A 13706-nucleotide genomic window follows, 5' to 3' on the forward strand; every position below is an offset into this window, starting at 1 on the left:
CATTTAGTTAGCCCTTGTACCAGAGCTTTTATCGACCCATTGCGTTATCACAAAAAATGCAAGTGTCCGGTTTTTTTGTCCAGCAGTATAGATATCTATTATTTGCGATGTCTGCATCCTGAAACAAATTGTATGTATATATTTAAGAAAAATAGGCGTAATTACAGGTGGAAGTACAGTTGATCAAGAGCACATAAACTTTCCATGGCACGGAGCGATTGAAATCAGTTTTCGATGACAGTCTAGCATAAACACGGCTGGCAAAAGGCAGCGTTCAAGAGCGTCTGTGTAAAAAAGTATCTATTCTTTTCCAAATTTGTTTCAGAAATAGACGGACAGGTCTTTCAATTTCATAAATCTTACAATTGCATGTCAAGTAGTTGGAGTAATGAATAAATATCGATTAAGTTAGATTATTCAGTAAAAACAGAGCAGGCGATCGAAAATATGTAAATGTTAAGGCATGTAGTTCATAATTAAATATTCTTAACTAACGAAGTTTTATAGTTGTTACTTCAATAATTTTAAAGTCTGCGGAAGCTGTTTTATTATTTAATGTAACTTCTCCAAAAGTTTTTTCAACGTCTAGAATATTTCTAAGTTCAGGAATCGTAAATGTGGCGGCGGCGATTGTGTGTCAAAACTGGGGAGGGGCAAAATTACTAGGAGGGCAGGATAGACAAGGCTTAGCATTGAGTCCATAATGCAGGGGCATACCGTTGAAAAAAGTGGGGGAAACCTCTCCTCCTGCCCCTTAATTGCCGCCGCTGCACACTGTCATACTTTACAAAAACGAAAAAAAGAGGTTTGGCCGAGGGAAAGCAGGACTGGTGCTAACTTGTGACCCTCCTTCTGGAAAGGGGACTTGCGTGTTTGATGCTTGCCTTGGAAGACACAGGGTGTCATAAGACTTGGGTACGAGGCCCAACTTAGACCGTGCATGACAAGGGAAAGCAAAACTTGTGCGATCTTGTGTCTTCCCTTCGGGGAAGGGCAGGGGATAGAGGGGGTTGAATCCCCAAAACCCCAGCTCTAAATATGGCCATGACTTGGGGTACCAACTGAGGCTTGCCTTGGGTGACACATTGAAAGGGTAAGAAAGATGGGCTTGACAGAGTGAATTAACTCCTTGGTGATTATAAACTGAGCAATGCACACATCCTGAGAGATTGTGATTCCATCAATATTAAATGTTAATGAAATCATTAAATATCCTGTGTATACCATTTCATTCTAAAGCAAAGAAAAATGTATTCTGACAGTAAATGATTGCGCAATGCTACAACATCTGATTAGTTTCAAAACAGAAGTTGATCAACTTGTCAACTACCACAAGGTCATGGCGAAGGGCCAGGTCATAGTTTATAGACTTTGGAAAAAAGATACTGACACACAAACGTTCTGTATACACATGCACACGTGGAAGTTTCAAACTTTAGTGGCATAGAAACCCACAGGCCAATGAACTTCTCCCAGTTCAATATGAAAGGTTAAATCCCCCACCGCATGAGTTCCAAAGTCTTCCCCCGAGCTACTGAACCTTTATCAGTTCAATGCAGCAAGTTGTTAGCTGCACATGCCACCTATAATACATAGGGCACATTTAATGTTCTGTAGAGTATGGCAGAATTTAGGAGTAGTTTACAATTCCGGATTAGATTGTGAAGGAATAATATTAATTATTTGTACTGCAGAAATGAATATTAAAATAAAAATCATTTTGAAATAATTCTTGAAGCTTTCCTGGGGGCGAATGATGAAGAGGTTTTCTTGGGACATCAGCCAGCTGATTTCCGGATAGGCTTCAGAGCTTTTGAGAGCTAATGTTACTCTCATCTTCAGGGATTGAAAACCTCCATCAAAAATTATTTTGTTAAAAAATTATAATAATAATGGCACGATTCTCCAAGAAAGCTTGTGTTGTCAGTCTCTAAGAGAAGTTCAAGTGTATCTGCTTTATAACTACACAAGGGGTGTAAAAGGATAAGGCTTGTTTTTTTCCTACCAAAGTTAAATATTTACTATTTAATACATAGAAAGATTGTTTTCACAACAGGTAACGACAAACAATTAAACATCTTGGAACTGATTCAACTGTTATAAATTGTGTGCTTCAAGAACCCCAAAAGGTGGTCCTAAAACACATTTCTAATCCGCAGTTCCTTGACCATTCCATTTCTTGTCAAAATGATTCAAACTGAGTCATTTGGTTTGGGATGCAGATTTCAGAACAAACTCAACCCATTCTTGATCAGTATTCCATTAAAATCAATGACTCGGAGATGCATGATGCGAAAATGACTGACTTATAGATTTTAAACAGTCTAATTATGCTGATATTGTTAATATTATACAGGAGAGTAATGTTGAAATAATAAAAGGTTGAATCTCAGGGAGGGATGGTCACTAATTTAGATATCAGAGGTGACTGGTTTTAGACATCAAAGTAGTGAGGGGTGGCAATCTGCATTTACTGTCATTTGATGTTTGTTAGTTCTACGTATCTCAGGGTGAGTATCCCATCTGCCCTCTCCCTGAATCTACACATGCATCTTGCTTGCCTATTTAAGTTAATGGCTATGAATCTTATATTAATAAACTGGTTCCACACAGTTTTTGTTCCAATGCACGCAACTGCACTTAAGACAATAAGACTATAATTACCTTAAATTTAAGATAAAAGCAAAACTAAACAACTTTTTTCTCTCTCCAGACACACAATGAGCAGGCCATCAGGAAGGCCAAGCCGGCCAGGATCGGAAAATTTATCTCAACAGTTGCAGGTTCTATACCTCTACGACAGGCCAAGCGAACCTGTCTTTGTGCCAAAAGGAGACAAAAAGGTTGCATATGATGTTCCTAATTCCTATTTGGTGAGTTGAAATTGAAGGAAATCGCAAGAAGTATGAAAAAATCATACACTACGTCTCAGGAATCTATTGAGCAAGACTGCACATAATGGTAGAAAAGGGGAGAAAGTGAGTGGTTGGAACGAAGCAGTGGATGCTACTGCAAACGTCTGGTAGCTGCACTTACTTTCCATCTCACGTGTTCTTTGCTCTAGTCCTCTAGAGTCATTGCTTGAGCAGAGGACTTCTTTTTGTTATCTTGTTCCAGAGATTCTTGGGACACAGTGTAGATTGGCTGATATGCCGAATGTGGCATTAAATTGTAATTTTAATTTTAAGTTCCTTAAAAGGATAAGGCATGTTTTTCCTATCAAAGTTCATTATTTACTATTTAATAGGTAGATATATTGTTTTAACAACAAACAATTAATCATCTTGGAAGTGATTCAGCAAACTACGTTATTCACAAAACAAGTTGTTTTTTCAAACTCCATTGCATCTGATGCAAACAAAATTTGAAAAATAGAACTATTATTAAAAATAATCCATGTCCCGTTCATATATTAATGAATAATAAATTCTTACACCACAATACAGTTTATTGTGCAAAGCTCTCCTGAATGTAGTAATGTAGTACCCAAAGCAAGTAGGGGTGCAGGGATATGGTATCCCCCCAGATAGCAAAATTCTCGGAAAGCTGTCTCATTGTCACCATGTTAGACCATAGGAACAACCCCCAGTTAACATTTTCCACTGCAAGCGCTGCCTGAATATGAATTATGCATGTTATGCAAAATTTCCATAGTGCTGATTAATTTGGCAAAATGTGGAATGGAAAAATATTTTTGTTGGAAAAATCAGGTCATTATGTTCAAAGATTTTCACATGTGACATGCGAAAATTGTGAATATGTTTATTAAAAATATGTAATATTGTTCGTGGCAATGTGGTCTAAGGCGTCATGCTTTGGGCTCAGGCTACGGGACGTGCACAGGTTCGAGTCTTCTGGGGGAAGCTAGCAACCAACTTTTCTCCTGAGGTGTATGGGACCCACCATCGTGAGGAAATTGGGGAGCTATGAATGAGTAGTGTTGTTGTCACGGGCTGTTGTGCCATGGGTCATTTAATATTGTCCTATTGTGTAATAAGTGCAAAATTTATAAAGCAAGATTATATATGTATAACCATACAAACACTAGAATGTTCTTTAAATACTGAATTTCAGCAGAGTACTGTCGAACTCTATATTGTTTCAGATGAGTACAAGCATGACAAAGAATTCAGTTTTTATAAATGCAGTGCCACAGTACAAACATGCTGATAATGAATTAATCTCATGAATACAACAGTCACTTGAACTTGAAATTCCAAATCTGTGGGGAAAAGATGTTGAAAGTAGGGAAGGAAGCCACAACTTCCTGCTACATACTTCCTGAAAGGCAAAAATCTCCAAATAGAAACCACAATTTCCTTTACCTTCTGTTTTGATGGAAATGAAGGCTTGGTGCAAACTGAAAGACAATCCTGCCAATTAGTTCTGGAAAATAAGTGGTTTGGAAACTATGGCCACATTAAAAAACCAAGGGTTTATGATAGACATATTTTGATTTCTAATTTTATCTGGATGTAGTTAAAGAAATTTTAAGGTTCCTTACAATTTCCATTACTAATACTAAACTGCATAGCACAACAGCTCTCTAAGGGTCAAGGTCTGCCAGAGTGACTTTATTATGTGGTGAAGCATGGTCACCACATAATCCCATCAGCATTGTTTTCTTGTTTTAGAGACTGGAACCTGATACTTCGTTTCAAGTTGCTACCCTAAATTGGTCTCTTGTGCAGTTTTTCAAAAAAATACTATGCACTAAACTATTGCTAACAAATATACATAATAATAATACCCATGGTGCAACAGCCCATTGAGTGCTCGGGCCTACCTACTGACTGACAGCCTCACTGCCACCTGATCCTACTAACTCACCGAAGGTGGGAGACCATCCAACCAGTTAAGGGGTGATGTGTGGTCAGCACAACGGACCCCCAGTCGTGGCTGATTTTCATGACTGGGTTTCGCTACTCGTTCGTAGCTCTCTAATTTCCTCATGATAGTGGGTGGCCACTGCTCCCATACACAGGCTGAAATCTCTCGAGAAAAGTTTCTAACACTTCCCCAGGAGAGACTAACCTACATGCTGAAGCATGACACCTTAGACCGTATGGCCACAAATATACATACATGGAAAAATTGAGACCTGAAAAAGTTTAAATATGCACCTACTGTATATCTGCTCTTCAACCCATAGTTGCTTCTTGAACTGTTGGTGTCATAGACACACATGATCTGGAATGAAGAGAAAAAAAGATAGTTCAATACCTCTTCTACCCCATTCTTTTTTGTAAGGAAGGGGGGGATGGCATAAATATTGAATAAGTAACACAAAAAAATGCTTCCATAGAAGCTTGTAAAACAAGAAGAGATAGGGTACGTAATGAGAGAATCAGAAGAATTAAATCAGAACCCAATAGAAGAAAAATTAATACAAAGAAAACTAAAATGGTTCGGACATGTGGTAAGAATGGTCAAAGATAGAAAAGCAAAACAATTTATGGAAGCTAGAATAGAAGGAAGGAGAACAAGAGGTAGACGCTGGAAGATATTTGAAAAAGGAATATAAAAAATAAGACAAAAGCAATGGGAAAAGGAATGAGAAATGAAGAGGTCAAAGTAACGGGGGGGGGGAGGGAATGAGTGGATAGAGACAACCCCGATGCTATGAGGGGAAAGAGGAAGAAGTAGCATTCTTGTTATTCTATGTTACTTTTTTGCTAGTTTTGTCTAATCACGATGATGGGATGAGTGATGCTTAGATGAGAGAGACTAATCTGGGACCTTCAGTGGTGAGACAGTATAACACTGAGCCAGCTGTAACTTTTAAGTCTTAACAACACAACCAATCAGCTAACCATGATCATTATGTTGTAGATGCCCTTAACTTAAGGGTCCCAGAATAATATAAATATTGACAAATTGTCCGTGTAGTCACAACTTTTCTCTTCAGTGGCTGAATTTTCTCAGACCTCTATCTGTAAAGGAGCCTCCATGGGGGAAAAGTTGCTTTCAAGAGGGCAAAGTTTGTCAAAATATTGTACATAGGGAGGGGTCCCATATTACTAGCTGGGGGCCTTCACACAATCTGGGCCTGCTCATTGAATATTTGTAATTTTGTACTGAATTGTTAAAGTATTGGTATTGGCAATAATTTCCTATTGGTCCATATTTGAAAATATAGAGTATCATGAACCGTTACATCGTCATGCATTGATTGGCTTCCATGGTGGCATAGTGGTAATGCCGTCACCTCATGTTAGATACCTGGTGGAGGCACATAGTGGTTCGGATTCCAGTTTAAACTATAGGCAAAGTCCCAATTAGCCTATTTGTGCATAAAAGTGGACTTAAAACTAAACTTCAACTTGATTATTATCCATGAAGCAGGAAAGAAAGAATTAATGAACAATTCTAAAATAAAGCTGATGCAACATTTAAATTAACCTAACTTGCTTTCTTTTACAGCCTGACAAATTCAGGCCTGTAGCAGATGAGCTTGGGACTAGATTTGGAGATGAAGATACCATCAGATATCCTATAAATGAGATTACAGTTCCAGACATTAGCCTTCCATTGAGGCTGGGACGAAGAGAGAATTTTTCATTGTTCATCCCATACCACAGGAGGCTTGCTTCAAGATTGATTGATGTGTTCATGGGTAAGTTTAATTATTATTATTCAAAAGGATGGGCCCAATTAATTACTATTGTAGGTGTATTGGTAGAATTTCCAATCATTTTAACAATCTTATATTTCTGTGAATATCCTTTTATTGAGTAAACAATTGTAATCTTGTTTCTATGCATAATGGAAACGGGGGGGGGGGGGGGCTTGTTTGTTCATGCCTGTTACCAGTTTGATGGGATGTGGCAGGGATCAATTGTGGTAAGTCACACTTGCTCCCTTCTGACTTAATCAGTGACTTAGTGCAAGCTAATGAACACTAAGACAAATACTTTAGACAATTGAAGGGCTCTGGTGTAAAACATTGTGACATTTTTGTCATTTTTTAGTTGCAAAGTAAAATGTGCCAACCTTTAATTCTAGAGTGATATTGCCATGTAATACAAATTGCATTGGATTCGGTGAAGCCTTCTGAAATTAGTAAACACAACATGAAAACAATTTATCTACAGTATAGCTTCTAATAAACTTTTTTCTTAATGACCAAAATGTCACAATGTTTTACACCCAAGCCTTTCAATTATGTTTCTATATAACTGACTTAATGATTTTTACATGCATATTTTATTATAAGAGGTGTATTTTTTAAGTAAGTACCGTTTTGATATGTACAAAAAACAAGTAAACTTTTTGTAACAATTTTATTGTTACATGAAACACCACACTTATCTACTTTTCCACATAATTGCCACCAATATTAAGGCACTTATCATATCGAACAACAAGCTTTTGTATTCAGTTGTCATAGAAGTTTGCCGCCTGAGTTGACAGCCACTGCAACACAGCCGTTTTGAGGCTATCGTTGTCATCGTGGAGCTGACCTTGGAGATGCTTCTTCAGTTGCAGAAACACGTGGTAGTCACTGGGCGCTAGATCGGGGCTGTATGGAGGATGATGAAATTGTTCCCACCCAAATGATGCGATGAGATCTTGACAAGAAAAGTCAAGGCGCTACCTGAACGTTTGCTTTTGTGCACGTCAGTTAACATTTTTGGTACCCATCGTGAGCACAATTTTCGATAGTTTAAGCGTTCGGTAACAATTTCGTAGATAACACTTCTTGAAACTTCAGGGAACTCCTCTGATAACGAAGAAATCGTGAAGCGTCTGTTCTCTTTCACTTTTTTGTCGACTTTCTGCACCAAATCGACAGTGATCACTGAGGGTCGCCCACTCCGTTTCTCATCATGAACATTCTTTCGGCCATCTTTGAAAGCTCTTACCCATTTGCATACCATTCCATCACTCATAATGTTTTGTCCATACACTTCACAAATCTGACGGTGAATTTCAACTGCTTTCACACCTTTAGCACTAAGAAAACGAATAACGCTGTATTTCAGTCGGTGGGACACTCAATCGGCGGAGGAATTTTAAATACGCAAAAGCAAATGTATACACGATCGATTGTTGCCGCAATGGCGTCTGTGGCTTGTCAACAGATGTAGGTACACAGTGTGCATGCACGGGACACCGACCGGAGCGGCGGAATTTCAAAATGGTACTTACTTTAAAAATACGCCTCATATAAACTCTACTTCCATAATATGAACCTTTAAGAATGCAAGGTTATGCATTTGATTTTTATAATACTTGTTTTTGATAGGGTGGATAGCTGCAGCTTTAGGTAACAAAATATGGTGCCATGGGTAAAAAAATATTTTCAAACTTAACATTTCTAATGGTTTTTGAAGACCTGAATGGTTCAATGACCTCCTCGATACATGTTTCAAGGTGACTGCAGTGGAAAAGAAGTCGCCTATTTAGACATTTACTTCTTTTAAAAACTAAGGCATGGAGATTATACATAAAAATTATGGCAAAATAGTAGAATTTTGAACTAAATTATAAGATTTTTATGGATATAACGGATAGGTAAAATAATCAGCAATTTTGCTGATAAATCAATACTGATATGTCTATATCTATCGATAGAGTATCTATTAATCTGTCCCATCCCTATTATAAAGTTAAAATGATAACACCATATGAGAGACCCAGGTTCAATCCCCAGGGGGGGGGGGAGAACTGGGATTTTTTCACCTCTTAAAGCAGCTCCGGTGTCCACTCAGCATCGTATAAAGTGGGTACCCGGAGGAAACTGGGGGCTAAAGGCAGCCAGGGGTGTGGTGCTGATCACATCACCCCCAGCTTCGGCAGTGATGAAGAAAGTTTAAGGCTCTAACTCCACACCCCCTATATGCCTTCATGGTGTGGTGCAAAGCACAGGGGAGCACTTTACTTTTTTTTTTACATTAATCCTACCACAAACCTTTAAAAGTGATTTTAATTCATGCTTCTTCATTAACAAGTATCAGATAATTATATACAAATTACTACAATGAATGGTGCAAATGTTCCTCTTTTAAGGTATGAGGAACTATGAGGACTTCCTGTCTGCTTCTGTGTTCTGCAGAGACAGAATCAACCCATACATGTACATTTACTGCTTATCTGTTGCAATACTGCATCGTCCGGATACAAGACACTTGCAGATCCCTTCCCTCGCAGAAGTTTTCCCTGATAAGTACATGGACAGTGCAGTGTTCGCAGAGGCTCGTGAAGAATCCAATGTTCTTACTGAGGGAACAAGGGTAAGTTTCTGTTTGTAGTAAATGTGGTCACCCTAGAAATTTCTGACCTCCCCGGGAACAAGGGTAAGTGTACTCATTTTATTACAAACATTTACAATTCATTTCTAGTATTGGTTTCATAAGAGTGTTGACCCATTACAGTGGGAAAAGCCTCCTAATTTCTGTTCAAACTGAATCACACTTTGGGTATCAGATATTTCCCAAATTCAAATATCCTGAGTTAAAGTACAACCTTCTGGCCAAAAGTGTTAACAAAGGTTCAAGGTTGGTGTCCATTATCACTTTCATCTAATAGACATTCATCCTTGTTACAATTAGCCAAAATGGGGCAGGAAAGGGACTCTAAATAACTAAAATACAAATATGGTTATGCAAAAATATGAAATTGTCATTAATGTTTTCAAAATATACAGGGTGTATACAAACATGTGTCAGAAACTTTAGGGATTTATTCTTGACATCAAAACAGAACAAAAAGTTCATATGAACATGGGTCCGAAAATCCTTCGTTAGGGAGGTATGAAAGGAAATAATAATGAGACATTGACCAAACACATTTACATGTATGAAAGGATTTAATATTCATGGCACAAAAATGATACATTTACCAAACACATTGCCATTTACAGAAATTGCTCGAAGTGACCACTTCCTGCTTCCATGCATCCCCTGAGCCTGCGTTCCATATTTCGCCGGACGTTGTGGAAAACTCCTGGTGTGTTCCGTATTTGGTCAAATCCATGTTGGATACGCTCCCTCAGAACATCGATATTGGGTACGGGAGTTGAATACACCAAGGATTTTAAATGTCCCCAAAGGAAAAAATCCATTGAGTTTAAATCTGGCGATCGGGAAGGCCATGCAATGGATCCCTCGCGACCAATCCATCTGTTCGGAAACTTGTTATCGAGATACTGGCGAACTATCCGTGTAAAATGCGATGGAGCACCATCGTGCATAATCCACATTCGTTGGATGACGTCTAGAGGTACATCATCAAGTAAATGCAGCAACTCATATCTGAGAAAGAAGTAGGGGCCAATGAGATGATCATGAATGATTCCACCCCACACGTTGAGGCTGAACCTCTGTTGATGTTTGTCTTGTCACACTGCATGAGGGTTTTCATAAGCCCAGATGTTATTGTTATGATAATTTAATATCCCATCACGTGAAAAGCCAGCCTCATCAGTGAATAAGGTACATGCTAAGAACTGCAGAAACACGGTACACTGGCCTAACATGCATTGACAGAAATTTATTCGTGGCTGAAAGTGTGCCTCATTTAATCCTTGCACCCGTTGAAGGTGATACGGGTACAGACGATTTTCATCCAGAATGTTCCAATTCGCCATGTGATTAACGCCTTCCCTTCTCGCAATTCTACTTGTACTGGTTGATGGAGTTTCATCCACAGTCCGAAGAACCCGTTCTTCAAGCTCAGGCGTTCGTACATCACGTGGTCTCCCACCATCTGCAACTCTCTTCTCAAATGTGCTTGTCTCTCGCAAGCGTTGGTTAGTCGTACAAACGTTCTTGCACAAGGTAACTGCCTCCCAGGTTAACGTTCCGCATAACGTTGACGTGCTGCGTTCGCATTCCCATCTGCTAGGCCGTACATGTAGTGCATATCAGTCATTTCAGACACTGAATACATCGTTGTGATGTGTTGTGATGGAAGTCACAGTAAAACAGAACAAACGACAATCAGACACAAAAAAACAAATGCCATGCCCAACTGTACACAAGAAAGTGAGTACAAATGCACATTTGAGGTACATTACACAACCAGGTGTCACTACAGGGAATTCCTTTCATACCTCCCTAACGAAGGATTTGCGGACCCATGTTCATATGAACTTTTTGTTATGTTTTGATGTCACGAATAAATCCCTAAAGTTTCTGACACATGTTTATATACACCCTGTATATATTTTATATATATGTAACTACAGTGCACTCTTTTATTCGAACTTTGATAATTCGAACAAAAGCACATTCCCCTTGAAACCCCTATCTAAAACAATGTTAAAAATGACTACTTAATTTGAATTTTGAAGGTTAAATTTGGATAATTCCAAGTCCGGTTTCCAATAATTTAACATAAATCTTTCCAAGAAAGACCAAAGTGGTTGCTACATAAGAAATTCCAACAGATGACTTGTTCCCCTTTTCTTTTTGAAAATGTTGTTTTTATGGTTAACAGATGTGCCAACTGCAGATACAAGAGGGCCGCGGGAATCCCCAGAGATTTTGTTTGTAGGAATGTGACCTTCACCCTCTCAGAAACAAGTTGAGAGGGAGTGGATAGTGGGACAGAAGGGGTCATTTGTCTGTGTTTTAGTGGAGTCACAATGTCAACATGGTGCGTACAGTAGCTTAACATAGACAAAGTTGAAGTGCATGCGAAAAAGAAAGCATGTTAGAGGCCACGACTTCCCCGATATTCATGTGTGTGTTTTAAAGTGGTTCAAATAATCACGTGATGCAAATATTCCAATAAGTGTACTGTTCCTGGATGGGGATATCGATAAAACATAGCAGTTGTAAGGTGTACCGTTTGCATATTAATGCAGTTTTATGTTTAATACAGTGTGTTATTTCATTGGTGTTTTTTACCATGATGGATATATCAAGTACCCCCAGTTATTTAAAAAAAAATCATTTTTCCTGTCAGTATAACCAAATTGTCACAAAATGACCACTGATTCACTTTTCTCAATTCTCTCTTAACTAGTAATTTCATCAAATTCCTGATTTACAACTTAGTGTAACACCATTTGCAGAATCCTCTTGAAATTCCGAGGGACTACACTGCTACTGATCTGGATCCAGAGCACAAAGTTGCATACTTCAGGGAGGATGTTGGCATCAACCTTCACCACTGGCACTGGCATTTGGTTTACCCATTTGATGCAGCTAGGAACATTGTCAACAAGGACAGGCGTGGAGAACTGTTCTACTACATGCATCAGCAGATCATGGGAAGGTAACATCACTCTTAAAACTCCATGGTGCATTGTCTTTTTCAAAGACACTAAAAAACATGCCTCAACTTCCACAAATCTTTTTACAAACTTTATATTTTTTTAAACTTTTTTAACGTTACAGTAGAACAAAAAGACCGTATGTCTATGGAAGTTACATTAAAGCAGAGAGACACTGTCTCTGGGAGTTGCATTAAAGCAGGGAGACGGTGTCTCTATGGGAGTTGCATTAAAGCAGGGAGACGGTGTCTCTATGGGAGTTGCATTAAAGCAGGGAGACGGTGTCTCTATGGGAGTTGCATTAAAGCAGAGAGACGGTGTCTCTATGGGAGTTGCATTAAAGCAGAGAGACGGTGTCTCTATGGGAGTTGCATTAAAGCAGAGAGACGGTGTCTCTATGGGAGTTGCATTAAAGCAGAGAGACGGTGTCTCTATGGGAGTTGCATTAAAGCAGAGAGACGGTGTCTCTATGGGAGTTGCATTAAAGCAGAGAGACGGTGTCTCTATGGGAGTTGCATTAAAGCAGAGAGACGGTGTCTTAATGGGAGTTGCATTAAAGCAGAGAGGCGGTGTCTCTATGGGAGTTGCATTAAAGCAGAGAGGCGGTGTCTCTATGGGAGTTGCATTAAAGCAGAGAGGCGGTGTCTCTATGGGAGTTGCATTAAAGCAGAGAGGCGGTGTCTCTATGGGAGTTGCATTAAAGCAGAGAGGCGGTGTCTCTATGGGAGTTGCAATAAAGCAGAGAGGCGGTGTCTCTATGGGAGTTGCATTAAAGCAGAGAGGCGGTGTCTCTATGGGAGTTGCATTAAAGCAGAGAGGCGGTGTCTCTATGGGAGTTGCATTCAAGCAGAGAGGCGGTGTCTCTATGGGAGTTGCATTCAAGCAGAGAGGCGGTGTCTATGGGAGTTGCATTCAAGCAGAGAGGCGGTGTCTCTATGGGAGTTGCATTCAAGCAGAGAGGCGGTGTCTATGGGAGTTGCATTCAAGCAGAGAGGCGGTGTGTCTATGGGAGTTGCATTCAAGCAGAGAGGCGGTGTGTCTATGGGAGTTGCATTCAAGCAGAGAGGCGGTGTGTCTATGGGAGTTGCATTCAAGCAGAGAGGCGGTGTGTCTATGGGAGTTGCATTCAAGCAGAGAGGCGGTGTGTCTATGGGAGTTGCATTCAAGCAGAGAGGCGGTGTGTCTATGGGAGTTGCATTCAAGCAGAGAGGCGGTGTGTCTATGGGAGTTGCATTCAAGCAGAGAGGCGGTGTGTCTATGGGAGTTGCATTCAAGCAGAGAGGCGGTGTGTCTATGGGAGTTGCATTCAAGCAGAGAGGCGGTGTGTCTATGGGAGTTGCATTCAAGCAGAGAGGCGGTGTGTCTATGGGAGTTGCATTCAAGCAGAGAGGCGGTGTGTCTATGGGAGTTGCATTCAAGCAGAGAGGCGGTGTGTCTATGGGAGTTGCATTCAAGCAGAGAGGCGGTGTGTCTATGGGAGTTG

The 13706-nt window shown here is 39.7% G+C and overlaps 1 protein-coding gene across 1 annotated transcript in view; it reads left to right on the forward strand.

The window, feature by feature from the left end:
- The window catches only part of LOC146002435 (phenoloxidase 1-like), a 55159-nt gene that overhangs the window by 12411 nt on the left and 29042 nt on the right, over nucleotides 1–13706 (forward strand). The window contains exons 2-5 of the mRNA XM_083140261.1: nucleotides 2714–2873; nucleotides 6424–6616; nucleotides 9013–9236; nucleotides 12023–12225. Of these exons, the coding sequence (XP_082996387.1) occupies nucleotides 2721–2873; nucleotides 6424–6616; nucleotides 9013–9236; nucleotides 12023–12225 (773 nt within the window). The 5' untranslated portion in view covers nucleotides 2714–2720. The remainder of the gene's footprint in view (nucleotides 1–2713; nucleotides 2874–6423; nucleotides 6617–9012; nucleotides 9237–12022; nucleotides 12226–13706) is intronic.

Source organism: Lepisma saccharinum, chromosome 18 (assembly GCF_977018435.1).
Source record: "Lepisma saccharinum chromosome 18, izLepSacc3.1, whole genome shotgun sequence".
In the NCBI taxonomy this organism is placed as follows: Eukaryota; Metazoa; Arthropoda; class Insecta; order Zygentoma; family Lepismatidae; genus Lepisma; species Lepisma saccharinum.